At 48.3% G+C, this 26,077-nt stretch overlaps 1 protein-coding gene across 1 annotated transcript in view; it reads right to left on the minus strand.

Moving 5' to 3' along the window:
• LOC132571675 (H-2 class I histocompatibility antigen, D-B alpha chain-like) overlaps positions 1-25,463 on the minus strand; it is a 54,675-nt gene extending 29,212 nt beyond the window's left edge. Inside the window, exons 1-7 of the mRNA XM_060238466.1 lie at positions 25,445-25,463; positions 21,255-21,533; positions 20,784-20,829; positions 12,008-12,450; positions 2,630-2,914; positions 1,899-1,985; positions 290-331 (exon numbers count right to left, since the gene is read on the minus strand). Of these exons, the coding sequence (XP_060094449.1) occupies positions 290-331; positions 1,899-1,985; positions 2,630-2,914; positions 12,008-12,450; positions 20,784-20,829; positions 21,255-21,533; positions 25,445-25,463 (1,201 nt within the window). The remainder of the gene's footprint in view (positions 1-289; positions 332-1,898; positions 1,986-2,629; positions 2,915-12,007; positions 12,451-20,783; positions 20,830-21,254; positions 21,534-25,444) is intronic.
• Between the last annotated feature and the right edge of the window lie 614 nt (positions 25,464-26,077).

Genomic DNA, 26,077 nt, shown 5'->3' on the forward strand with positions numbered 1-26,077 from the left:
GTAGAGTTCCTGATCCCTGACTTTTCATTTAAAGGACCACACCTGAGGACTGTTTTCACTGATAGTGTTTTGCTGTTCAGCTTCATTCGAAACTGTTTGGAGCGTTTTGTGGCCGGCCCTCTGGATGTTCTGCTTGGACCATGGGTGTGTCTCTGTGACTTTGAAGGCACCTGGCTGGAGACAGGCTGAGATGCTCCCTTCTTCCCCCACTCCACAGAACGGGGGGTTGTGCTTCCACCTCAAGTGTTGTGTTGACGGAACACCCCAAAGAGAAAGGGACCTCACTCACCTGGTGTTCCATTGTAACCACCCTCCGGCCGACTACGTCTTTCTGCAGAAAGAGAACCAGCGAACATCAGAGCTGGAGGAGAACCCGGAGACCACCCAGCCCACCCTCTGCAGTGAAGCCAGCCTCTGGGCCTCTCAGCACCCACCATGCCCCCAGCAGATGCTCCTCCGGTCTCCTTTTAAGTTACTTCCAAGGACGACCCCTAGGCTATGTTGGGTAAATAAGGTCCAGAGGCAAGAGCTGTTTTGTCAAAATAGAGTCTGTTAGGAACAAGGAAAACGGGATGGTTCTAAGAAAATAACAAACTCCTAAAACTACATATTTATTCTACCGAGTAGGTTGATAAATAAAGCAGGTAACTGGAGGGAAAAACAACTAGGGCAAGGCAGGCCCTTAACCCTTTTTCTAGAATCTTATCAGGAAGCAAATGAACTCATCAGCCAACCCAAACACTGCTAAATTAAAACCGTCCAATCAGTTTCTCAAACACACCAATTAACACACAGGATTGGCCCTGAGCCAGGTTGTACTTCCAGCTCAGGTCTCTGCTGCAACCAAAACATATATGTTAACCCTATAATGACTGAAATGTAGATCTTCCCTTATCCCAACAGGGATGGCTCTCGCTGAGCCCACCCCCAAGTATGGGAGCAGAAGGAGTCACGGAAGACGGGAGGGGAGCAGGCAGGCCTGGGTTCCAGGAGTCTTGGCTCTGAAGAAGAAATGCTCTTTAATATGAGAAAAGCCTTTACGCAAGAGGCCCCCCACTGAGGTCAGCAGGGCTCAACTAACTCCCAGTGGGCTTAAGCTCTGAGTGCAAATCCAGCCAGGAGACAAGATGCCCCCGCTTGCCCCCCACCACCCAGGAGTGTGGATTCTGCAGGGTCACCAGGAGAGGGTTATTTCACTCTCATGTGCAGAGCCTGCCTGCCTCTAGTGCACGGGGGAGGGGACTAGAGGACCTTCAGGATAGAGGACGGCCCAAGGCAGGGCTGTGGGAGACCAGATGCTCACACCCCCTTCTCTTCCCATGTACTTGAGGCACTGAGAAGACCCCTGGGGGAAAGTACTGCAACCAGAGTTCCCGCTAAAGCTGAGTTAGAGTGAGCCAGCTCACCGTTTTTAGCTCCCAGCTCACACATTTTTGTCTGAGCTCAGGAAAAACAGCCCCAGAACACACTAATTGATGCAGCAGCTCACAACTTCAATGTCAGCACTCCCAAAGTAGAATTTCTGCTCACAAGACTCCACGGCTGAGAGGGAGGTCTGACTGTGAGGTCTCCCACCCGCGATATGTTGGGTCGGAGGTTTTTGGGGCTGGTTTCTTGTCCTGCCCTATCTGCTTAGTGACTTTTATGGTAAGCTGCCCGGGGTCCTGCCTTGCAAGAGAAAGGAAGGCTGGAAGGATTTTAAACTAAATTAACAAATAGATACTTCCCACTCCATGTTCCAAATAACATGATGAGGGGAGGGTCCGCAGGCACCCCCAGGGGTGGGAGAAGCGTCTGCCACTGCCAGAGGCCCCCTCCCAGCCCCACAATCTTCAGCCACAAGAATCTCCCACAGACACACACACACTGCCCAAGCAAGGCTCCCCCTGTGCACTTACTCCAGTAGAGGGCGACTCCAGCCCCCAGCGCAAGGGCAGCGAGGGTGACCCCGACGAGGACTCCCACAATGAGCCCCCAGCTGGGTCCTGAGGATGAAAGGGAGGAAGAAAGATTATCGTTATTCAGCCTGGTTGTTCCCTCCAAGATGTCCCAGCCAAAGCGTCTCAGGTTGCTGGAGGCCTCAGGAATTGCACTGAGGAATCCTGTGTGCTCCGACACCCTCCACACAGAGTTCCCTCCTCCACTCCTCTGCCAGAGCCTCCTGGACACTCTTCCTCTTCTCCTTTAACACAGGGGTACAAGCAGCTGGTCGGGACCCCCCAAGCAAGCCCAGCGTCCTCCAGGCAGATGCTGCTCTAAACTGTGACACTCCTAAAAAGACGAAGAGTTGGTTTTATATCCTGTCCTTCACCACCCGAGGGAGTCTCTGAGCAGCTTACAAACACCTTCCCTTCCTCTCCCCACAACAGACACCCTGTGAGGGAGGTGGGGCTGAGAGAGCTTGTGACTGACCCAAGGTCACCCAGCTGGCTGCATGTGGAGGAGCAGGGAATCAAACCTGCTTCTCCAGATTAGAGCCCACACTCTTAACCACTACGCCAGACTTTCTGCAGATGGTGTCTTTTCTGGGAGTCCCTCCTTCCTTCCTAGGGAAAAATCTGCCTCCCACACTCTGCCGGCCTCCCATCCTCCAAGGGTACCACCCTCATCTGCTCCTCCAGCCTCTCACCTGGGTCCTCCCAGGCCAAGTCCAGGATCTCCGGCAGGCTGTCGTGCCCCACTCGGCACCGGTAGCGGTCCCTCTCCTTGGGGTCCACCTCGATGCTGAGCCAGGTGTGGTAGGTCCCGTCCGAGTTGGGGACGACACCCCCCGTCAGGGTCTCCGGCCTCCGGTCCTCCCCGTCCTTCATCCAGGTGACCTCAATCCCCTTGGGGTAGAAGCCGTAGAGCTGGCAGAAGAGGGTCTCCTGGCCATTGTGGCCCTCCTTGCGTGCCACCCTTGGCATTGGTGCCTCTGTGGAAAGGGCAGCGTCATCCTGTGTTAGCACCCTGCATCTCCCAAGAAGAGAGACTGGAGACTGGCCTTGAAGGGACCCCATGTGGTCATCCAAACCAACCCCAAATTGGATACACCCAGCCTGCAGCATCTCCAAGAGATGAAATAATCCACAGAAGTGGGTTCTCCAGCCTATACTTGGAAATTAGATTGTGGTTCTGAAACTGGCCTTGTGAGTTTCTTCACAGATCTGGGGTGAACAGCTTTCCATAACCCACATTTCAGGACTTTTCCCCTAAATGATCCTTAGTATTCATTTTAGAGGATCAAGCAAGAAACACACACAAAGACTTTGCAGAGGAACCACACCAGGCCATCTCAGGGCTACTAACCAGCCCGGTCAGCTTCAAGGAGCCAGAAAAAGAGATGTGGCCAGAGATTTCCCTGCTTTCTGCAAGATACAATGGCCCTCTGCACATGCTCTAAGACTCTCAGCCCTTCTTACACTGATATTTTAGAGCTGTCTGCTTGAATAAAAAGGGCACTCTGCTAAAGCCCAGACACCTTTATCCTCAACTGTCACAATTTTTAACAGCAAAAACAGTTTTCCATAACTTCTCAGGGGTAGCAGGAAGGACCCTCTAGATTTTTCTTCTCCCCACCCTCTCTTGGGGGGATCCCCTCACCCCTGATGTGATGTAATAACGAAGAGCACTTTAAAGACACCATCAGGCTCTGTAAATTTTAATACAATTGATTTTATATATGTGTGTTTTTACTGTTGTACATCGCCCTGAGATTGGCACGGGCAATTAATCAAATACAATTAATAATAATAATTTTTACACGTAGAGAAGCCCTGCCCCGAAACACACACAACAAATTGACCTTCAAATTACAGATCAACTCGGTATCCTCTGGCTAGATCCTAGAAATCACTCCACACTGCTGCTGGGGGTAAAATGCAAGGATCCTCCTGTTTTTTGCATGCAGACCTTCACAAAGTACTGCCAGTTTAAAAAACATACACACCCCCACAGTCTACGCCTGGAAAATCATGGATCCAGTGCTTCATGGTGCAAATGCCACACAGTGCAAAAACAAAGATCCAAAGCTGCACGGATCCTCACAGTTTTTTGAAGGAATCTTCTGAAATATTCTTCAGAACCACAAATTAACTCCATACCAACTGAGTTCTGGGGGGGGAGGGGGGAGAAAAAGCAGATCCAGTGATTTGTGGCTCTGTCACAATACAAGCTCTCCTGTCCAAGGCACAAATCCTCCTGGATCTTCACAATTTTTACACAAAGTCCCACAAAACTTGTTGCCAGAATCCACACCACATCCATGTCCACAGAATGCAGAGCAACAGGCACAGATCCAGTATTTCTGCCAAAACCACATGGCACAACAACATGGATTCAGGTCACGGATCCTCCTGACTTCACTCAAACATTAAATACAAAGAATTACTTTAAGGGAACTTTTATGCTCCATTGCCAGAGGATCTTTTAAAAATTGCAGAAAGAGGAATTATTCTAGAAGGTAGCTTCAATAGTGAAGGCAATAATTAACAAGGGGGATGGAGAGGTCGATCGAGACATCAAATACTCCTACCTTGCCTTTTCTTTTTTACATGTGGGAAAGGCTTTTGATAGGGTGTTACTGTCAGTTAAAAGCTGATAACACGGTTGCACACTTGAGGATTTTGATAGCCATGGTCAGGAAGAGTTATTGAATCTGCATTCCCTGGATGTGTGTCCTTCAAAGTTGAAGAAAACTTTTCACACAACCTAATCCCTTCGTTGCACAGAGCGTTTGGAATGCCTTATAATCAACCTGCCTTGACACTAACGTGTTTCTATGCCGTAGTGTGTGTGTTTGACCACTGAGGAAGGCCTTGAAATCTGAAATGTGTTTGGTCCCATTTAAATGTGGTTCAAGGTTGTCAGCCTAGAGATACTGAATTGTTGGTTCTTATTGTTTCATGGCTCTTGACCTACAACTGTTGAATTGTATCATGATATATTGGTTGAGGATTTCTTCCTTCAAATACGCGCCACTTCGACAACAGAATGTGCCTCTATTTTTAAATATGAACTTTAGTTTAATAAATACATAGATTTTGTTTAATTTACTTCTTATGATTTTCTCTCACCCAACCTTTGGGTATCCAACTTTGTTGTTTCTTAAGGTTGGGTTTGTTTTTGACAGTGTGGAACATAAATATTTACTGTCGTGCTTAGACAAATTTGGTTTTGGAAGGAACTTTAAACAATGGGCAAAAATAATTTCTGAGGAAAAGATTCTTACATTAGCCTCTTTGCTGAGAGCACAGTAATTTTTCTAACAGATCTGGGAAACTTGGCTGCCAATTTAGAAATTCTTACAAAGGATTACAGCAAAATTGCTGGCTATAAAGACTAAAGCAATGCTTTTTATTATGGATTTAGACAGGTTTTCTTCTCAGAACTGGATTAGGAAAATCAAAATTACAAAAAAGTTACATACTTAGGAATTTAAAAGAAAAAACAAGGAAAACTTACTGGGCAATAATTTTAAAGCAACAATTGCAGAAATAAACACACTTGCCCTTTGGAAGACTTATCAATTCTAGATCCAGGCGGGCAGCCGTGTTACAATAGCTCACACTTGGAATAAAACTCAGTTGGGCTTAAAGGTGCCACTGGACTCCCAACTTTGCTTTATCAATTCTAGGCCAGACAAATGCAGTAAAGATGATGCTGATATAAAAATAATTATATAACCTTAAACTTATGAATTATGGTAAATGAGTTTATAGTAAAGGTAAAGGTAGTCCCCTGTGCAAGCACCAGTCGTTTCCGACTCTGGGGTGATGTTGCTTTCATGTTTTCACAGCAGACTTTTTACGGGGTGGTTTGCCACTGCATTCCCCAGTCCTCTACACTTTCCCCCCAGCAAGCTGGGGACTCATTTTACCAACCTCGGAAGGATGGAAGGCTGAGTCAGCCTTGAGCTGGCTACCTGAACCCAGCTTCTGCCGGGATCGAACTAAAGTCATGAGCAGAGAGCTTGGACTGCAGTACTGCAGCTTTACCACTCAGTGCCACGGGGCTCTTCAATGAGTTTATAGGGGACGGTAAAAAACCTAAACTGGCCAGTAGTACAAAGTAAAAGCAAAGAGGGTGAACTGGGACAGCAAAAAGGATGACCTGGGGTCAAAATTCTTCAGAAATAGTCACTGGGTGGTATTATGTTAAGGTGCCATAGAAGACATTTCTGTGGGCACACAAAAATAAAAGTGTACAATCATGAAAATTGGATTTTTAACATGTTATGTGTATTTGGGATAGTGATAAGAAAAACACCTCTCTTTAATTGCATCTGCAGTGAGAGATCTTGATAAATATCAACATATTAGATGTGACTCATTAGTAAATTGGAAATCTTATGGCATTGATACGTAGATGACATTAATTAAAAGGAGTCCTACCTTGGACTTTCAGGAGAGGGAAGAAACTAAGCAATGGCAATATAAAAGGGTTTCATTTCTTATAACTAAAGAGTTTCTTGAATAAAAGTATACACGAAGGCTTAGGAATAAGAATATTAACAAAAGGTAGAGAACTGATCCAGGTCAAAAACAGGAGTGACTATTTTCTAAAACTGGTAAAATTCTACATAAAGGGGGTAGCAACTCAAAGCAATCATTTCCATCCAAACGGGGAACTGTTTGAGAGAGGAAAAATTGAAATTTGTTTTTCCACAGTTTATCCTCTAATTTTTTTCAAACTTTGAGAAAATTTAATAAACGTGATACAGAAAGGGGACTTGAGACCACAGAAAACATCTGTCGGTGCTGCATGCGACCAAAGTTGCAGATGTGGTGGACGCTATCAGTTGTTGACATGAGGAAGTGTGGATTCACCCCGTCCCTCTGAGGTCGTCTTGTTAACCCTCTACTCATTTCTGAAAGGAGTCCCAACTCTGACCTTTCGTAGGATCACAGCCACCAGAGTTACCTTCGCAAGAGGCGGGAAGTCAGCTCATCTTCTCAAATGACCTCAGTTTGGCAAAAGGGGCAGGAAGGGGCAGGAAGGTTGCAGCGGGATGTTGAGAGGCTCCGCTTCAATTCCCAGGGACGCCGCAGGGGGAAACGGCTGTTGTGGGGAGGCCCCCTGCTCCCCACACACACACCCTGCTCCCCCCACACACACCCTGAGGAGTGCCTCTGCTGGCTGAGGAGTGCCTCTGCTTCACCTCTTTGCATTTTAAGCTGCGCCTTGCCAAAGGCTGAGCACATCTCACAGAGGTCTGAGAGGAGCAGAGCAGCTCTGATAGCTGAGACAGCTGGAGAAATTGCTGAGAATTTCTGAGTTTTGAAGGACTTCATTCTAAGGTTTGTGGGGCTGCCTAAAATTCTAAGGTGTGATAGCTGGGGAACTGCTCTTTGTTTGGTTGACTGGCCTAAGGGTGAAAGAGATTGAGAGTGATTGCTGCTGACTGAGAGTGATTGCTGAGGAGTGCCTCTGCTCCACCTCTTTGCATTTTAAGCTGCGCCTTGCCAAAGGCGCGAGCCGAAGGGCGAGAGCTAAAGGGCTCTTGGCCTGTGGCTCTTGGCCTAGGGGCTCCCTAAGGACCAGGAACCCAGATCCCTGATTTCCTTGTTCTCCAAATAAGGTAAGTTGAGGTAAGGTAAGTTGACCCCCCAGAAGGGGAGACACTTAAACAGCATTTAAAGAGGACTGTATATATATATATATATATATATATATATATATATATATGCCATATATATATATCAATCATGAAGGTAGAATGCCAGCAGGGGGTTGGAGGCTTTCCAGTGTTTTGCACTGAGTGTCGCATGTATGACTATCTGCCCAAAGGACAGAAGTCTTGGGTGTGTGCTCGATGCAAGGAGCTCCTGGTCCTCAGGGAACGAGTTCGTACCCTTGAGGCCGAGGTGACTGCCCTGGAGAAGCAGAGACGGTCAGTTAGGCACTTGGGGAAGACTCTCGGGGGCATACTAGATGAGCCCCGCTCTGAACGTGGCAGCCCCGTTGCTGCCAGAGAGCGTGAGGGTCGAGAGGGAACAGGGCACCGTGCTGAGGATAAGGGGAATGCGCCCTCAGAAGGGACCTCTTCTTCAGTTGGTGAGCGGGAATCCTTTCGCGCCAAGGAACCATCCCTGAGCAGGGGGAGAGGGGGGGTATTGGTAGTTGGTGATTCAATCCTTAGGCAAGTAGACAGCCGGGTGGCGAAACCGCGTACTGACCGTATGGTGACTTGCCTGCCTGGTGCGAAGGTAGCGGACATTACGCGTGTAGTAGATAGACTGATAGACAGTGCTGGGGAGGAGCCTGTGGTCGTGGTGCATGTTGGCACCAACGATGTAGGGAAATGCAGTCGTGAGGTCCTGGAGGAAAAATTTAGGCTGCTAGGCGGGAGACTTAAGGCCAGGACCTCCAAGGTAGCCTTCTCGGAAGTGCTACCTGTTCCACGTGCAGGGCAGGAGAGACAGGCACAAATTAGAAGTCTCAATGTGTGGATGAGACGATGGTGTAAGGAGGAAGGGTTTAAGTTTGTTAGGCACTGGGATGCTTTCTGGAACAAGCGGGAGCTGTACAAAAGAGACGGTCTCCACTTGTCCCTGGATGGAACCAGGCTGCTGGCGCTTAAAATCAAAAAGGTGGCAGAGCAGTTTTTAAACTAAATCTTGGGGGAAAGCCGACAGGAGATGAAATGTCTCTGGTTCGGGAGGACTCGTCTCAAAGAGATGAAGGGTTAGCTGCTATTTTTCTACCGGGTAACAGACCGGAGTTGTCCACTGTGAAGGTGACAAACAATATGGACTGTCTGCCAGAGTCTCGAGGCGGCAGGAGGAAGGTGGCGGGCCTAGCTCACCTGGGAAATTATACATGTTTGCATGCAAATGCTAGAAGTGTTCGAAGTAAAATTGGTGAATTGGAATGTTTAGTGTTGGGAGAAAACATAGACATTGTGGGAATTTCAGAAACTTGGTGGAATGAGGAGAATCAGTGGGACACGGTGATTCCTGGATATAAGCTATATCGGAAGGATAGGGAGGGAAGGGTTGGAGGTGGGGTGACTCTGTATGTCAGAGAGGATATACGGTCCAGTAAGACTGAGATTCCAGTAAGAATTAGATTCACTTTTAGAAATGCTTTGGGTTGAAATAGAGGGCCCAAAAGGAAATTTAACTATGGGAGTTTGTTATCGCCCACCAAATCAAAAGAGAGAGGACGATTATAATATGATGGAAGGCTTAAAGATAGCGGCTAAACGTAAAAACTGTGTCGTAATAGGTGATTTTAACTACCCGCAGATTGATTGGGTCAATATGTGTTCTGGTCGAGAGAAAGAGATTGAGTTTCTTGATGCTCTCAATGACTGTGCTATGGAGCAGATGGTCTCAGAACCTACCAGGGGTGGGGCGATCCTGGATTTGGTCCTAAGTAATGCCCAAGACTTGGTGAGAGATGTAAAAGTGATTGCGCCGCTTGGGAGCAGTGACCATAATGTTATTGATTTCACCGTTTGTATAAATAGGGAGTTGTCCAAAAAGACCGCCACAACCACGTTTAACTTTAAAAGGGGTAAATACACTGAGATGAGGAGGCATGTGAGGAGGAAACTGAAAGGAAAGGTACATACAGTCAAAACCCTTGGGGAAGCTTGGACGCTATTTAAAACTATAATCCTAGAAGCTCAGATAAAATACATACCACAAGTTAGGAAAGGCACAAACAGGCATAAGAAAAGGCCTGCGTGGTTAACAAACAAAGTAATGGAAGCTGTAAAAGGTAAGAAGGACTCCTTTAAGCGGTGGAAAACCTGTCCAAGTGAGATTAGTAAAAGGGAACACAGGCTGTGGCAAATCAAATGCAAGACTGTGATCAGGCAGGCAAAAAGGGACTATGAGGAGCATATTGCAAAAAACATAAAGACCAACAATAAAACTTGCTTCAAATATATTAGAAGTAGGAAACCAGCCAGGGAGGCAGTGAGGCCCTTGGATGACCATGGGGTAAAAGGATTACTGAAGGAGGATAGGGAAATGGCTGAGAAGCTAAATGAATTTTTTGCCTCCGTCTTCACTGTAGAAGATGAGAACTTTTTGCCCGCCCCAGAACCACTAATTTTGGAAGGGGTGTTGAAAGACCTGAGTCAGATTGAGGTGACAGAAGAGGAGGTCCTACAACTGATAGACAAATTAAAAACTAATAAGTCACCGGGTCCGGGTGGCATACATCCGAGAGTTATGAAAGAACTCAAAGTTGAACTTGTGGATCTTCTAACAAAAATCTGTAATCTTTCATTGAAATCTGCCTCCGTTCCTGAGGACTGGAAGGTAGCAAATGTCACCCCCATCTTTAAAAAAGGTTCCAGAGGAGATCCGGGAAATTACAGACCAGTCAGTCTGACTTCAATACCAGGAAAGTTGGTAGAAACCATTATCAAGGACAGAATGAGTAGGCACATTGATGAACACGGGTTATTGAGGAAGACTCAGCATGGGTTCTGCAAGGGAAGATCTTGCCTCACTAACCTTTTGCATTTCTTTGAGGGGGTGAACAAACATGTGGACAAAGGAGACCCGATAGGTGTTGTTTACCTTGACTTCCAGAAAGCTTTTGATAAAGTTCCTCATCAAAGGCTCCTTAGAAAGCTTGAGAGTCATGGAGTAAAAGGACAGGTCCTCTTGTGGATCAAAAACTGGCTGAGTAATAGGAAGCAGAGAGTGAGTATAAATGGGCAGTCTTCACAGTGGAGGACGGTAAGCAGTGGGGTGCCGCAGGGCTCGGTACTGGGTCCTATGCTCTTTAACTTGTTCATAAATGATTTAGAGTTGGGAGTGAGCAGTGAAGTGGCCAAGTTTGCGGATGACACTAAATTGTTCAGGGTGGTGAGAACCAGAGAGGATTGTGAGGAACTCCAAAGGGATCTGTTGAGGCTGGGTGAGTGGGCGTCAGCGTGGCAGATGTGGTTCAATGTGGCCAAGTGCAAAGTAATGCACATTGGGGCTAAGAATCCCAGCTACAAATACAAGTTGATGGGGTGTGAACTGGCAGAGACTGACCAAGAGAGAGATCTTGGGGTCATGATAGATAACTCACTTAAAGTGTCAAGACAGTGTGCGTTTGCAATAAAAAAGGCCAACGCCATGCTGGGAATTATTAGGAAGGAAATTGAAAACAAATCAGCCAGTATCATAATGCCCCTGTATAAATCGATGGTGTGGTCTCATTTGGAGTACTGTGTGCAGTTCTGGTCGCCGCACCTCAAAAAGGATATTATAGCATTAGAGAAAGTCCAGAGAAGGGCAACTAGAATGATTAAAGCGTTGGAGCACTTTCCCTATGAAGAAAGGTTGAAACGCTTGGGACTCTTTAGCTTGGAGAAACGTTGACTGCGGGGTGACATGATAGAGGTTTACAAGATAATGCATGGAATGGAGAAAGTAGAGAAAGAAGTACTTTTCTCCCTTTCTCACAATACAAGAACTCGTGGGCATTCAATGAAATTGCTGAGCAGACAGGTTAAAACGGATAAAAGGAAGTACTTCTTCACCCAAAGGGTGATTAACATGTGGAATTCACTGCCACAGGAGGTGGTGGCGGCCACAAGTATAGCCACCTTCAAGAGGGGTTTAGATAAAAATATGGAGCAGAGGTCCATCAGTGGCTATTAGCCACAGTGTATTTGTATATAATTTTTTTTTTTTTGCCACTGTGTGACACAGAGTGTTGGACTTGATGGGCCGTTGGCCTGATCCAGCATGGCTTCTCTTATGTTCTTATGTTCTTACCCCTCAGCCTGCCAGGCACCGTGCAGGAAAAGTCGGGCAAAGAGGAAGGAAACGAGTCATTCAGATGGAGTAGCAGCAAGGGGAGGCGGGGGCACATTCGCCCTCTCTGCCCCCCCCCCAAGAAAGGCTTCTCCACGCGCCCTTTCGGGGGGGGGCAGCCTGTGCCCCTTCTGCCAGGGAGGGGCCTCGGAGGGCTCAGCCAGCACTGGGGGGCGCAGAAGCGGGAGCTCAACCAGGGAAGCTCTTTTGTCTGTGGAGTGACCCCCCCTCCTCCCCCCCCCCGGGGCTGCTCTCACCTGTCCTCAGGAGGCTCTCCTGGCCATAGCCCAGGTGCCTCCGCAGCCACGCCACGCAGGTCTCCTCCAGGTAGAAGTTGGTGCGCTCGGCCCACTGGATCTCGCCCTCCAAGCACCGCTTGGTGTCCAGGGCCTGGGGGACGCGGGCCGTCCAGGTGAGGGTCTCCCTGTCCAGGGTGATGAAGTCTTCCCCGTCATAGGCGAACTGGTAAAGCCCCCCAGTGAACCGCCCGTCCGGCCCCACCTCGCAGCCGTACATCCACTGCCAGGTGTGGAGCCCTGCAAGAGACACACAATAGGGGGGGGGGGTCTCTGAGGTCCCTTCGCTTTGTGGGGGGGCCCCTCTCTCCCCCCCACCGAGAAGAGGGAGGAGGCTGCAGAGCGCCCACCCGTCCTGCCGGGGGTCTCCCAGCTTTCCCAGGGCCGCCCCCGTCCCAGGAACCCTCCTCCCGAGGAGAACACACAGTTGCCATTTCTGGACACTTTGGGGGGGGGGGTGCTACTATCGTAAGAAAAAATACGGGGGGGAGGGGGGAGAGTCATTAGCTCTTAGGGTGGCCAACGGTCGCTCTCCACATTCTTGCCTACAACTCCCATCAGCCCCAGCAAGCATGGCTGATTGCTGGGGCTGATGGGAGTTGTAGGCAAAAACAAAAAAATTGAAGTTACCCTCGGCCACCCCTGCATGGATTCTCGTCTAATCGGGGAGGGGATCTTTCTCTCCCAGATCCCCCAAGGATGCTCTTCTCTCCCACATGCCAACATGATGCAAACTCCAGGACGACCCTCGGAAATGCCCCTGGGGGGGGGGGGGGAAGGAAGATTGCTGTCCTGCCCAATATCGAAAGGGAAGCCCTCCTGGCACTCAGGGGAGATCAGGGCTGCACGAAAATCCTGCTCAGTCCAAACAGTCACTTAGCATTACAGATGCTAAACCCACTTTCACCAAGCATGGCGATATAGCCACAGTATTCCCATGTATTTCTCTTTTAGGATAGTGTATCAGAATAATGCTTTTGTACTGACAGACTCAAATAAGGGATATTGGCTGTTTAGCTCATTACATATCCTAAACCCATCTTCCACTATATTTTAATGTGTTTTTTTTCCTAACGGCAAACTAGAATGATGTATATATTTATGTTGCACGTTAAAAGGTAAATTAGTTGGACAGGAAAAACTTCCGGGAAAGAAATGCCTTCTTTTTGACCCAGGTTTATTAGCAACAGAATAATTAACAGGCCGTCTCACATTCTGACATGTTACAGTTTGTTGGTTTCCCCCGCTCATGCCACCCAGATCAAAGGTTTCCTGAAGTTAATTTTACTATTCTGCTGTTGGGTTTTAACTTTGTACCCCTTGGCACTCCAAACCCCACCAGCTATATGTGGCTCTGCTCACTGTACCTCGTTCCTCGTGTGAAGAAGTGTGCAGGCACACGAAAGCTTACCTTTTGAACAAAATGAAGCTGGTCTTAAAGGTGCAATCGACTCCTATTTTGTTCTGCTCACTCCAGACAGTCAATTCCCACCCCCCACCCTCTGGCTTGAAGGGGAGGGAGAAAAGCTGCAGGGAAGAGTGCTCTGTGGGGCCAATCAGTGGGGCTGCCTTCCCTGCTTCAGAAGGGGGGCTCTCCTGCAGGAACTGGGGCCCAGGCCTGGATCAATTACGGGGGGGGGGGGGGGGATGAGCAACCCCTCTCTGTTTTTACTAAGCTTAAATAATTTTATGGCTCTAAATCCAAATGTGTGGGGGGGGGGGGACGGAATGCTAGAAACATCAAAATGCAGGATATCTTACAAGGAGCCAGACTATAATCCCACACAGCCACAACTGGAAAAGAGACTTGAAAACCCACGGTGGGGGGGGGGGGTTAATTTTTTTTTAAGGAGCTTTCCCAGAATTTCCCAGAATTTTTTTTTAATTTTTTTTTTAAGGAGCTTTCCCAGAATTTCTCATTGGAAAATTTGAGCACCCACTGGAAAAAACTCTGGTGAAATATTTTCTCCTTTAAAATGAAAAAATGCTTCTGAAGGGAAAACATCTCACTTTAAATGGGAAAAACCCGAAATAATCATACATTATGAAACCACTCAGTCTTTTCAGTATTATGAAGTTGAGCTGAATTTCCCTCTTATTGTGACTTTATTATTATAGTTTGCATCCAAAGAATGCACTTTCTTCTGTTTTCTGACAGAACTTTTCTCCCTTCAACTTTGCCGCTTCCCTCAGAGATAACAAAATTAAAGATCCACAGGCTGGAGTTGCATCTGAGCAGCAGGTTCCAGCTGTTTCTCAAGTACAGACTGGCCATTTTCTTACAGAAAAGGTATTTATTCAGAGCATTAAGTTCCATAGACTTGTGCCAAATAGGCAACAGCCAACCACCCCAGCGCATCTTTTGCCTTCAAAACGCCACAGGCTGCTAAGAGTCGGCTGTCACTGGGTGGCACATTCACCTTACATGTCAACAGAGTCATAAAAGATGCATTCCATGTAGTTAAATTGATAAAAGACGCTTAGGTGTAACAGCGAAGTAAGTATTGCGTCTACTTCAGTTTCCCCCGGAGGGGGGTGGGGGAGAAAGAACCTTTTTGTGTGCTTTCAGAATTTCTAAATGTTCAATCCTTTGTGCTAGGCATAGAAGGGAAAGTTTCTTATATAGATAGTTGTTCTTGGAAACTGGAATATCATAACTCTAATTTTATTAATAGACAGTGGAACTGCCAACCCATAACACTTTGGGGAAGATGTTTATTTCTAAAATTAATTGTATTCCATACTCCTTTCCATTCTCTTTATATTTTGATTTCAAAGTGACTTATTAAATCAAATTTGGAAAGTTGATGGCTGGGTACACGAGGGTTGGTAGCCAGTCAAGTGTCACAGTTCTAGCCAAAGAAAGGGGACAGACAATTTTCCAGTCTGTTACTTTTCTGCAGAATTTTCACGTATTTCTAAAGACCAATTTTTGTGTAAAATTAATAGTAGTGTCTGGATGCCCCTGCCAACACATTAGGCAAGCCAGGCATTTACAAAATTTGGTTTTGGTGTGGTTGTGCCCAAGAATTGTGGAAGTCCACACAGATGTTTTAAAAATCATCCAAAAACTTACAAATGCACCTGTGTGGGTCAGCAGGTCAAATAAAAAACAGGGCTGAAATTCTTATTCTTCTGTCTCTTCTCACATGGCAGACAGAACCTCCCTTCCGATATGGAACCCACAAGTCCTGTCACTGATGAGGGCTCCAAGCTGAGCTCTGGACCAAAGTCCAAACTGAGGAGAGGTCAGCCAGGCCCAGAGCACTTTATGTGCAGCTCTCAGGTGCACTAAAATTAGCCTGCCACAAGTTTGCAGAGCTTTTGAGAGTTATTTTCTTCCACTGAGGAAAGGAAAGGAAAGTTCTTGTATTTGACTTTAAATTTTATCAAAGATTATCCTGATCAAAGTATTTTTCATGAAAAATTTTCAGTTTCTTTAAATTTCTTTAAAACCACACTTAATACCTTTCTTCCTTACAATATAGGAGATTGTAAGCCGCTCTGAGTCTCTGATTCAGAGAGAAAGGCGGGGTATAAATCTGCAATTCTTCTTCTTCTTCTTCCCTGAATCAAATATTGCAGCTCATGAGGACACAAAATTAACACTAAGCACTTGTTACATCTTCAGAACTATACAGAAGTCCAGACAAATGCCATATGGTAAATCATATCAGGTTCTATTGAGGGCGCTGGAAATTGTCCCAATTCATATTTTCCCAGGAAACCCACGTTCTCCTGCATGCTAATAGTGCATTTGCAAGTGGAAACAGTTTCTGGAACAGCAAAACTTATTTTGAATAAGGGAAGGCAAACAAGTGCTTTGAAGGTGTTCCCTTTATGAATTATGGCAAGAAATGAATGTGACTCCACATTCCACTAGATGGGCTGTTTTTATTTCTTTCTTCTTACTGAAAGAGGGCCTGGCTCCATTTGACCTGTGCCCACCTGCTGGGCATTCATTCCCCACAGGATGCTCACAAAAGGCCTTACAATCACGGCCAGAAACTTCTGCTCTCTCTCCCCACCCTTGTTTTCTTCCGACATCCCACCTGTTGAAGATTTCTGGCAAACTCCACTGCTTGTGCTATTTGGTGTCACTGCGGCTGGTCATAAAAGGCATCACGTGGTTTTTGTTCTTGGCTTTTACAACAAACCAACATGGCTTCCTGTAGCCAATGTTACACGCATTTCGATATTTTAATTTACATTTTTTTTTAAAGTCAATTTTTTTTAAAAAAAAGTGCCATCAGTCCTCTTATTGCTGGAGAAGGGGATGAGAACACACCTGAAGAGCTGGGCAAGCAGAGGAGGCTGCCCCTTGCTAACTGCAGGTGAGTCCAGGTGGGCCAACCCAGAGTCCCCCCCTTCCCTCAGCCCTGCCAAGATGCTGGTGGCTCAGTCAAGCCAGCTGCCCTTGGTGACATCTGCCTTTGGAGCATCCCCTCTTCCTCCTGCCTGGTCCCCTCACCCTCCCCCAAATGTGGGAGGGGGAATCTGAGTGCCTGTGTCGCTGCCAGACTTCTCTCTTGCTTGGCCAGGGTGGATCAGAAAGCTAAAAAGGCTGTTTCACCCAACTTTAATTCTTTGGCAGTTGTGTGCACAAACATACTTCAGAGGAAGACGTCTTTGCCCAGAATGGGGAATACTAGAAACAGGGCTTTAATTCAGGCCGATCTCCCCTGGAGGTTGGGGGGCAAGGAGGGCTCCATGTTTGAGCGAACAAAGATTTTTGCTTAATGGATTTCACTAATTTATTCTGATTTTTTTTCCAAGTAGGGGGGATGTATTTTGTGAAGACAGCTAACATCAACGGTGTCCCAAAAGCAGAATTTGTTTGTGGTTCCGGCTACAATGTCGAATCGGTTTTGCCCACTGGCTCATAAAACACCACCTTGGTGCTCACAGTTATTGTACAGATGAATTTACAGGGCTTCCTGTTGGATTTTGAAACAAAGGAACAGTGCACAAGTAAATGCCAGTGATTCTAATTTTTGAAGGAAAATACACAATATGTGGTTCTGCTGCAGGTTAAGATGAAATCAATATGATTCATAAAATGTATTTTCTGAGCATCCAGTATGAGCAGTGAAGGTCCCATTTAAGAAATGTGATCCTTTGCTGCCACCTAGTGGTGGAACATGCATTACTCATGAAGAATGAGGGAAGACAGCTAATGTCAGGAGCCAGACAGGGAGAGAAATACCTGGTCTATTCTTACAAGAGCTGCATTGGCTGCCGGTTTGTTTCAGAGTCCAATTCATGGTGCTCTTCATGACCCTTCAAGGTTTTTGTGGCCCACCTCTCTACAGAAAGGTCTTCTCCTCCTCACAGATATTCCCATGCACCGATTCTGCTCCTCAGGCTGCAACACCGCTAAAGGTTTCCTGCCTGGCATCAACCACAGCCTGGGCCTCCTCCATTACCGCACCCTGCCTGCCCCCCCCCCACCGTGGTGAAAGTGACTCCCAGAGGGGGTGAGGGGTGCGCCAGCTTTACAAATTTGCAAGCGATGCCACTAAAACCGCATTTTCGATCGTGGTTTGTAAGCCGCTTTGAGGCATGAGGAACAGAAGGGATAGGTTTTAATAAATAAAGGAATAATTTCTTTCGTAGATACTTCTGTGCTGCAAATGCCATGGTCTTGCAGTTGACTCAAAATCAATTTCCTAAGGCGGGGTGGCCAACGGTAGCTCTCCAGATGTTTTTTTGCCTACAACTCCCATCCGACCTAGCCAGCATGGCTGATGGGAGTGGTAGGCAAAAAACATCTGGAGAGCTACCGTTGGGCACCCCTGTCCTAAGGGATGTGTGGCAGTTGATGCCACCAATGAAGGGGATTCCCTCAGACGGAGCTCTCCAATTGATGAAGGTCCAAATATCACTAACATTTTTATTTTGGAGAGCAAACGCCCAGAAAGTGAGCAAAGGGAGCTTGGACTCTGAAAATCTCATCCCCCAAAATCTGCTTGATTTCTGAGGGGCTTCCGGACTTGAATCCAGCTGCCCGGAGAATAGAGACAGAAGCAGAAAGCAGACACCTTCTGAAGAAGGTTCCAGAAAGCCCAAACCTGCTTCCAGGTTGCCCCAAAACAATATCCCCTACATAAGAGAGACAACCTGAGAACTGTGGGGCAAGCACTATTATGTCATGGGGGAAGGGGGGTCTTCTCCTGGAATCCCAACCCAAGACAAGAATCATTTCCCTCTTTTTGTGCAGAAAGGCTCTGAGGCAGAGGTGACCTCACAATTGTGAACAAGGACACCAGTTGAAGCAGCAGAGCCCAGGCATCCCTGAGGGAGGGCAGGGTGGTTTAGTGGTCAGAGGGAGGAACAGGATCTGGAAGACCCCGCACTCTCGCCTGGAAGTTTGCCAGGAGATCTTGGGCCTGTCAAAAACTCTTGGCTTAGCCTACCTCACAGGGTTGTTGTGTGGATAAAGTGGAGGCAAAGAGAATGAGGCAAGCCAAAAGTGAACCCACCAATACAGAAGAAGCAGTCTTTCGGCAGGCTCTTTGGAGACACTGGAAGATGTTACAGGGATTCAACGTTTGTCCTTCTCAGAGGGAAGAAGATGGTCAACCAGTAGTTCTCTCTCTGCCTTTGTTCCTCCCCCCCCTCCCCCAAGATGGGGCATCAGCTGACCATGCCTCTGTCAAGACGCAAGGGCCTTTTGGGGCCCACTGGACTTGGAGATGCTGCCTGGCTCTCCGGGGGCCTTTCCAAGCAGGGCCTCTTGGATTTCACCCCCTTTTGTGAGCCTGATGGGGGGTCTTCCCTCCTGCCTCAGGTGCTGGCTGCACAGTCTGGGTCTTCTCTGGTTCCTTTGGGAGCCTGTGCCTTTTCTCTAGCCCTTCCTCAGAGGGTGATGGGAACTGTTGGAATACAAGCTATGTACATTCCAGCCATTATATAGTTAACTGTTTGTTTATCTGATAGAGGAAGTGATGTATTGTGACCTAAACTCAATTGTGGGATGGTTCTTACTTTGCCCGGGAAAGATGTAAACACAACATTGGTCAGAGAGGATGTTAGGTGTGAAATGCTTTGATCTTGTATGCAAGTTTTATTGCTCTTCTTCCTGGCGAAATGCTTTTTGGGGAGAAGAACGTAGAGACAAAGAACGTAGCCATGTAGTAAGACATAGATAGACTAGCTGGTAAGCTATATTGTTTTTCTGTTTTATCCCAAGTACCCTATCCTGATGTTTTGTAGTAAACTTTATTTCTTTTGATAAGCTTAAGCCTCGTCTCCAATTACTGCCACTCCAAACCTCTGAATTTAACAAGTATTTCCTAACATTCTGGTAGCAGATGGTGAATGGTTCCAACAGGAACCCTCCTCCACAGGGACCTCAAGAGGACCACACTGCTCCAGAGGGGGAGGGAGCTGTCTCTCTTCCCCTGTCTCCCAGCTGCCACCCACCCTCCCCCACTGGAGCACCACACCAGCTGCTCGCAGGGCCCTCCTCCTGCTGTCTCTGCCTGGGCTCTGCTGCCAGCTCAGGGAGGGGGGCTCACTGCCACTGCTCATGAGAGCAACCAGGCTGCCCTCCCCTCAGCTAAAGCGGAGCCTGCTCCAGAGTCCAAGCCAGCAGGCTCCCCTCTTGAACCCCCGCCCCACCCTATCTCCCCTTTCGCTTCCCCCAAGTGTGTGTGTGGGGGGTGGGAGGTGGGCAGGGGTATCTTTCCCACAGAGATTGGTCTCTCCTCTCCTTATTCCCTCCTGAAGGCAAGGAAGGGAACTCCCTGTGTGTGTTTTGGGCCAAAGTCTGCTTCCCAGAAAAGAGCACCCTTCAGGAGGCGGTGTAAGGGCAGAACCCCTGCAACCCACAGATCGTGAGGGAATCCATGAGGGGGTCACAGAGCCCCCCACCACCCCCTGCTCTCCCAGCCACAGATACTAAAAGCCCTGTGAGAGTCTCCGCTTGGCTACTGAGGGGGCTGTGCTGGCAGTTTCAGCAGAAAGAAGTCACCACAAGCTGCGTTTTGCAAGGCGTGAGATGGAGGGAGGAAGATTATCTGGACAGGGAGGAAACTCCACCCTGTTGTGGTGGGGGTGGGGAAGCATCAAATAGGTTGCCCTTACTTTAAAGCGGGAGAGACTGAAGAGAAGGGCTCCTGGTGTTCCTAGTGCAGCCCCCCCCCTCACAGCAACAGCCCTGCAGAGAGGTGGGGAGCTCTCGTCAGGGTCTTGCTTGGAGGACACAGGGCGCAGCACCCCTCCTGCAGCTGAGTGGGGTGGGAGCAGTGGATGCCTGGGGGGGGAGGCCTTGGGGGTGTCAGAGGTGGGCTCCCCGAGCTCTGAGAGGAAGGCAGGCAGGGTCCAAGAGCAATGGGGGGGGGGGGCTGAAGTGGGCCTGAACCACCCATAGCAGCCCTCCCTCTGCTGCTGCTTCTATGTCCCCCCCAGGCCTGCAAGCTGACCCTAGCGGGAGGGCACCTCCAGCCCAGGAAGAGACCCAGCCCCCTCCCTGGGGAAATTGGGAGGGGAGAGTTTCCTAGGAGGAAATAGTGTAGGATGGGCAGAGGGAAGTGGGAGGGGGGAGATCCCCAACTCTAGTATTGCCTTCTCTCAGGTAATGGGAAGGGGGTGGTGTCAGGCTTTTTTAGGGGGGGAGGCTGTTGTCTACTGGACCTGCTTCCCCTACAGAAGTTGCATTTCTCCCATCTGGAACTGGGTGGCATCACCAGCCCCTCCTCCCATGGTGGGGGCTGCTACCAAAGGGGGGGGTTACCTTTGATTCCATCCCCCAACAGTGGTGAGGCAGGGCCCTCTTTCGCCTTTAGGGGTGGGAGGGGGCTGTCACTTTAAGGGGGGGGACACATGAATTTCTGAAGTAAAAAACCCCCACAAGTTTATCTCCAGGGAGAAGCACCCCGCCACACACACACATATAAAGTCCTCCCTTCTTCCACCAGGCAGCAGCCCCTCCACAGCCTATAGGAGAAACGGGGAAGGGATCACCGTACCCACTTCCTTTCACCCCTCCTCTCTTGTGGGGGATGACCCAACCCCACCCCACCCCAGGATGGCCAACATGCCTTTGATCTCTGGGGCCAGGGGGAGGCGCAGTTGCCCACTCCCCTCCCCACATATCTGCTTCAATGGGGGGGCTTCTTCCCCTCCCTCCTGAGGTGTAGCCCCTCCCCCTCCTCTTGCCCTGGGGAGGGGGGATGCTGTGGCCGGCCCCTCCCCCTCCTGTCACCTGTGTCGTTCTGGTGGAAGCGATCCCGCAGCGTCACCAGCTTCCCTCGGAACGAAGTCTCTGTGCCCTGCAAGATCTGGGTCTCCCACTCCCAGTAGTCAGCCTTGTATTCCACCACCTTCTCCATCCAGGGAACCAGGGACACATTTCTCGTGATGCTGTCATACTTGATGAAGGGCTGGTCGTCCACGTAGCCCACCGTGATGAACTGGGGCAGCCCCGAACCAGGCTCAGACACTGCTGTGTAGAAGTAGCGCAGGGAGTGGGGGGAGGAGGAGCCTGGGGCAAAGAGAAAGGGGGGCAGAGTTAAGGGGGCTGCCATTGAGGAAGGGCTCCCCAGACCCCCACCCCTGTTCAGAGACCCAGGCTAAGTGGGGGGATGAAAGAGGAGAGGGAAACAAAATGGGGCAAGGAATGGGGAGAGGGGATCTGAGAGCCTGAGGAGAGGAAAGAGAAGTGGGGAAATAACAAAGGAAGAGGACCAGATGCAGCCTAGGCTTGCCAACTTCCAGGTGGGACCTGGACATCTCACAGATGCACTACTTATCACCAGACATCAGAGATATCAGTTCCTCTGGAGAAAATGGCTCCTGGGGAAGGCGGAGTCTATGGCATTCGCCACCCATAAGCTCCTCCCCTCCTCTCTGCTCCACCCTGAAATCTCCAGGAATTTCCCAACCCAAAACTGGACTGAAAAGACTGGTTTCTTCAGAAGAAGACAGAACAGAACTACTTTGGCTCACTGGCAATGCCTGTCTAGATGACCCCATGTAGAAATTGATTTTTAAAAACTTAACACAGCTACACAGAAACAGTTAATATTTAAAAAAGAGATCTCCCTGGATGGGTCAGCTGAAGCCCTCATGGAGAAAATCTCCTGCAGCGGATATTTTTGGGCAAGGGGAGAAATGTGGTGAGTCCCTTATAGGAAATGATCCCAAAACAAAGACAATCTTGGGAAGGGGAAGGGGAAGGAAGGAAGGAAGGAAGGAAGGAAGGAAGGAAGGAAGGAAGGAAGGAAGGAAGGAAGGAAGGAAGGAAGGAAGGAAGGAAGGAAGGAAGGAAGGAAGGAAGGAAGGAAGGAAGGAAGGAAGGAAGGAAGTTAGTTCAGACCAATGTCTGAGTTCTGCAGCAAAGTCCCCCACACATTGTCCCACTCAAAAGGAGGCCCCCAATGTGGCAAATACCAAGGTCCTGATGTGGGGAACTGCAGGTTTACCCCATGCAGAAAGACTGGAGGGGGGAAAGCAGATGGAGCAGAAATTTCCAAATAATCCAGAACAACCAACAAGTTTCCAAGATTTTTGTATTTTCTCCTGATGATACTCAGAAACATAAAAAGATCCAGAAATTTCTGAGGACTCCTGCATTTCCCTGTGTTTTTTCTTTGCCTCCTATGGGGACACACGACTGCTCCGCGTGTTCTACGTTTTGATTCATTATTTTTAAAACCCCGTAATCCCCTTTGTGTCGAAGGGAGAAAAGTGCAGTAGGAGTTAAATAAGTAAAAGAAATTGAAGTCAACGCAGCACTGACTGTCATCTCAAACCTAACTTTCTTTATTGGGAGAACATTAAAATGGTTACAAACTGTCAGATAAAACTAGATTGGGTGGTATATTTTTCAGACTGCCAGCTGTCGGTGCATTCACTTTATCCAAATTAAGAATCAAGATAATTTCAAGTTCCTGCTATCATAAAAAAAGAGAGTCTGAAAAAGACAGAACTTCCAGCGCTGAACTTTCAGATTTCACCAGTTTAAGAAAACAGGACACCTGCATGACGTGAAATAAGTTCCCAGCTAGCAAAAGCTTGGCATTGATTTCATCTATCAGCCATCCTTCCTGTGAAGACCACAGAATGGCAAAGCTCTACAAGAAAGGCCAGTAAAACAGGTCCAAGAAACACTGGATTTTACCATCAGAGAAACAACTAAATGAAAAATTTAATCACCTGACAAACGAATCAATCTGAGGGGGAGAAAGAAAAAGGGGGGGGAGAGGTGCCTACAATTTCTCCACAGACAACCTCAAATCCGGTTCCTTTTATTTTAAAAAGTGCCTTTTGAAACACTTCCATTTTACTTAAACACCTTTTATGAGGCCTTCCTGAACAGTCACAAAACATTCAGAAGGAGACACAAAAATCAGATAAACCCACCATACACTTGAAGAACAGACTCTGCTAGGAATAATAAGACATTGGAAACTGGGAAAAGAATTTTAAAAAATCAGTCCAAGGCCAAGACAGAAAGGAGAGCTTTCACTAGATAAGTACCTGGCAAATCTCTGCAGGGAGGGCAGCCAGGGCTAGAAATGAGGTGCCGCCACTGAGAAGGCCCTGTCCTGTTGACCACTCCCTCTCCTGCCGAAGACAAGGGATACCCAGAACCAGAAAAAGGCTGTCTCCCAAAAATCAGAGCAGATGAGCGGGTACTTTTAAATCTTTATTTTAGCAGATTTATGCTTTCTTTTAGCATAGCATATCAGAGGTGGCCAATGGTTTTGGCCCAGAAGGGAGAGGATGGTCCACCTTCAGGGGCTGGAGCCACCCCACAATCCACATCCCCCCAGCCAGGGAAGATCCACCCCCTCTCTGCTCCCAAGCGGAAGAGGAAGCATTTCCCACGGAAGGTGTGTCCAGGCAGAATTAAGTGTCCAATCATGCACAGAGCCCTCCCCCCCATGAACAAGGAGGGGACATTTCTGAGGAGCCTACTAGGTAAAGCTCAGGATTATTATTATTCCTATTTATGGTCCACCTTTGTCAGGGACAAGAGGCAGACTACAAGTATGAGAAAATGCAGCAGGAAAGAAACAGGGAAACGGGCAAGCAGAAATGCCTCTTAAAAGGCAACAAGACAAATCCGTGTGGCATAGACAGTGAACTCATTTGCATATTAAGCCATTCCCCCTGACATCACCATTGTTTCACACACACTTTTCTTCCTCAAAGAATCTACTTCAAACACTGCTGCAGTGACCAGACACCCTATTGAAAGCTCCGTGGAGTTTTCCCAGGTCACCTGCCCCTTCAGAATAATCCTTCCACACACCCCTTTTTCCTTCTCTGATGAATGGCTCTCTTCTAGGTTGGGGGAAGTGGGCTTCAGAACAGGATTTTTAAACAATTCCGCAGCAAGTGAGCCATCCCCCACCCCCATTTTGATCAAAAGCCATTTTTAAAAGAATGCTTGAATGTGAGGTTTCTTCAAAGGGCACAAAAACTGATTTAGTTTTCTACGCCTCAACTTTCAACAGTTTGTGGCTTTCCAGCTCCTCTGTGATCAGCAGATCAGCAGCCATTTTGAGCAAGATCAGCTACAAACAGAATGAAGCCAAGTCAGAAACCACTTCTGACACCCAGCTCAGCTGGCGGGTGGTTTTCTTCCCCTTCAAATGACAAGCCCAAACGAAGAAGAAGAAGAAGATATTGGATTTATATCCCGCCTTCCACTCCGAAGAGTCTCAAAGCGGCTCACAATCTTCTTTCCCTTCCTCCCCCACAACAGACACCCTGTGAGGTGGGTGGGGCTGAGAGGGCTCTCACAGCAGCTGCCCTTTCAAGGACAACCTCTGCCAGAGCTATGGCTGACCCAAGGCCATTCCAGCAAGTGCAAGTGGAGGAGTGGGGAATCAAACCCGGTTCTCCCAGATAAGAGTCCGCGCACTTAACCACTACACCAAACTGGTGTAGAATGGATTTATATCCCGTCTTTCACTTGGAGTCTCTAAGGTTGCCAGGTCTACGTTGGAAAATACCTGGAGACTTTGGGGGTGGATCCGGGAGAGAGGAGAAAGCGGCCTCAGCATGGTCCAATGCCCTAGAGTCTGTCCTTCAAAGCAGTCATTTTCTCCAGGGGAGCTGATCTCTGCCAGCTGGAGATCAGTTTTCAAAGTGAGAGATCTCCAGGCCTCACCTGAAGACTGGCAACCCTAGAAGTCTCAGAGTAGCTTACAGTCTCCTTCTCTTCCTCTTCCCACAACAGACATGCTGTGAGGTAGGTGGGGCTGAGAGAGCTCTGAGAGAACTGCTCTTTGTGAGACCAGCTCTTTCAAGGACTGTGAATGACCCAGGGTGCCTAGGTCTGAATGGACACAAGGGTTTTCTTGTGTCCCCACAGGGGTTAAGTTAGCTAAATCAGGAAACCAACAAGGACTGTGGTTGTGAATGTGCTCCTTGCGTGCGTACCTGAGGCCTGGGCAGACATCTCCCATCCTCTGATATGGGGGCAACTGGTCTCCAGGTAATTGTCTGCCTTCTCAAGTGCTGTGGCTAGCTGGGCCCAAAGAGATCACTTTGGATGGTGCCCCTGGCAGGTGTCTGGAAGGCCACGATGGGCACAAGGCCGACCCATCTCCTTCTCCCCCCACACTAGTGCCAGTTGGGAGGAAGATGAGCCCCAGTACTGCCCCGGCACACTTGGGGATTGTGGCCCCCAAAGGGGCTGTGTGGCCAGCAAACTGGCCCTTAAGCCAAGTCTGGAGAAGCTGTTAGAATGGTGCCTGTCTAGGATCTGGGAGATCCAGGTTCAATTCCCTCCTTTACCTGGGAGAGGGATCCCCAACCAGTCCATCACCCCCTGCCTCGCCCACCATCGTAGTCTCCGCATCTCTTCCACAAAGGCCCTTCTGCAGCCTCCAGGGCCCAAGGAAAGAGAAGGAGGGAGGGATCCCACAAGGACTGACACCTCAAAAATGCAAAACCCACAGGGAGCCACCAAAGGGACTGAACATTTAGGGAAGGTGCAAATCTAACAATCCCAAACATTTGGTCCTTGGATGCTATATTTTTTAAAAGCCTTCCTTCTCTAGTTTATAACTT

This window comes from Heteronotia binoei, chromosome 5, assembly GCF_032191835.1.
Source record: "Heteronotia binoei isolate CCM8104 ecotype False Entrance Well chromosome 5, APGP_CSIRO_Hbin_v1, whole genome shotgun sequence".
NCBI classification, from domain to species: Eukaryota; Metazoa; Chordata; class Lepidosauria; order Squamata; family Gekkonidae; genus Heteronotia; species Heteronotia binoei.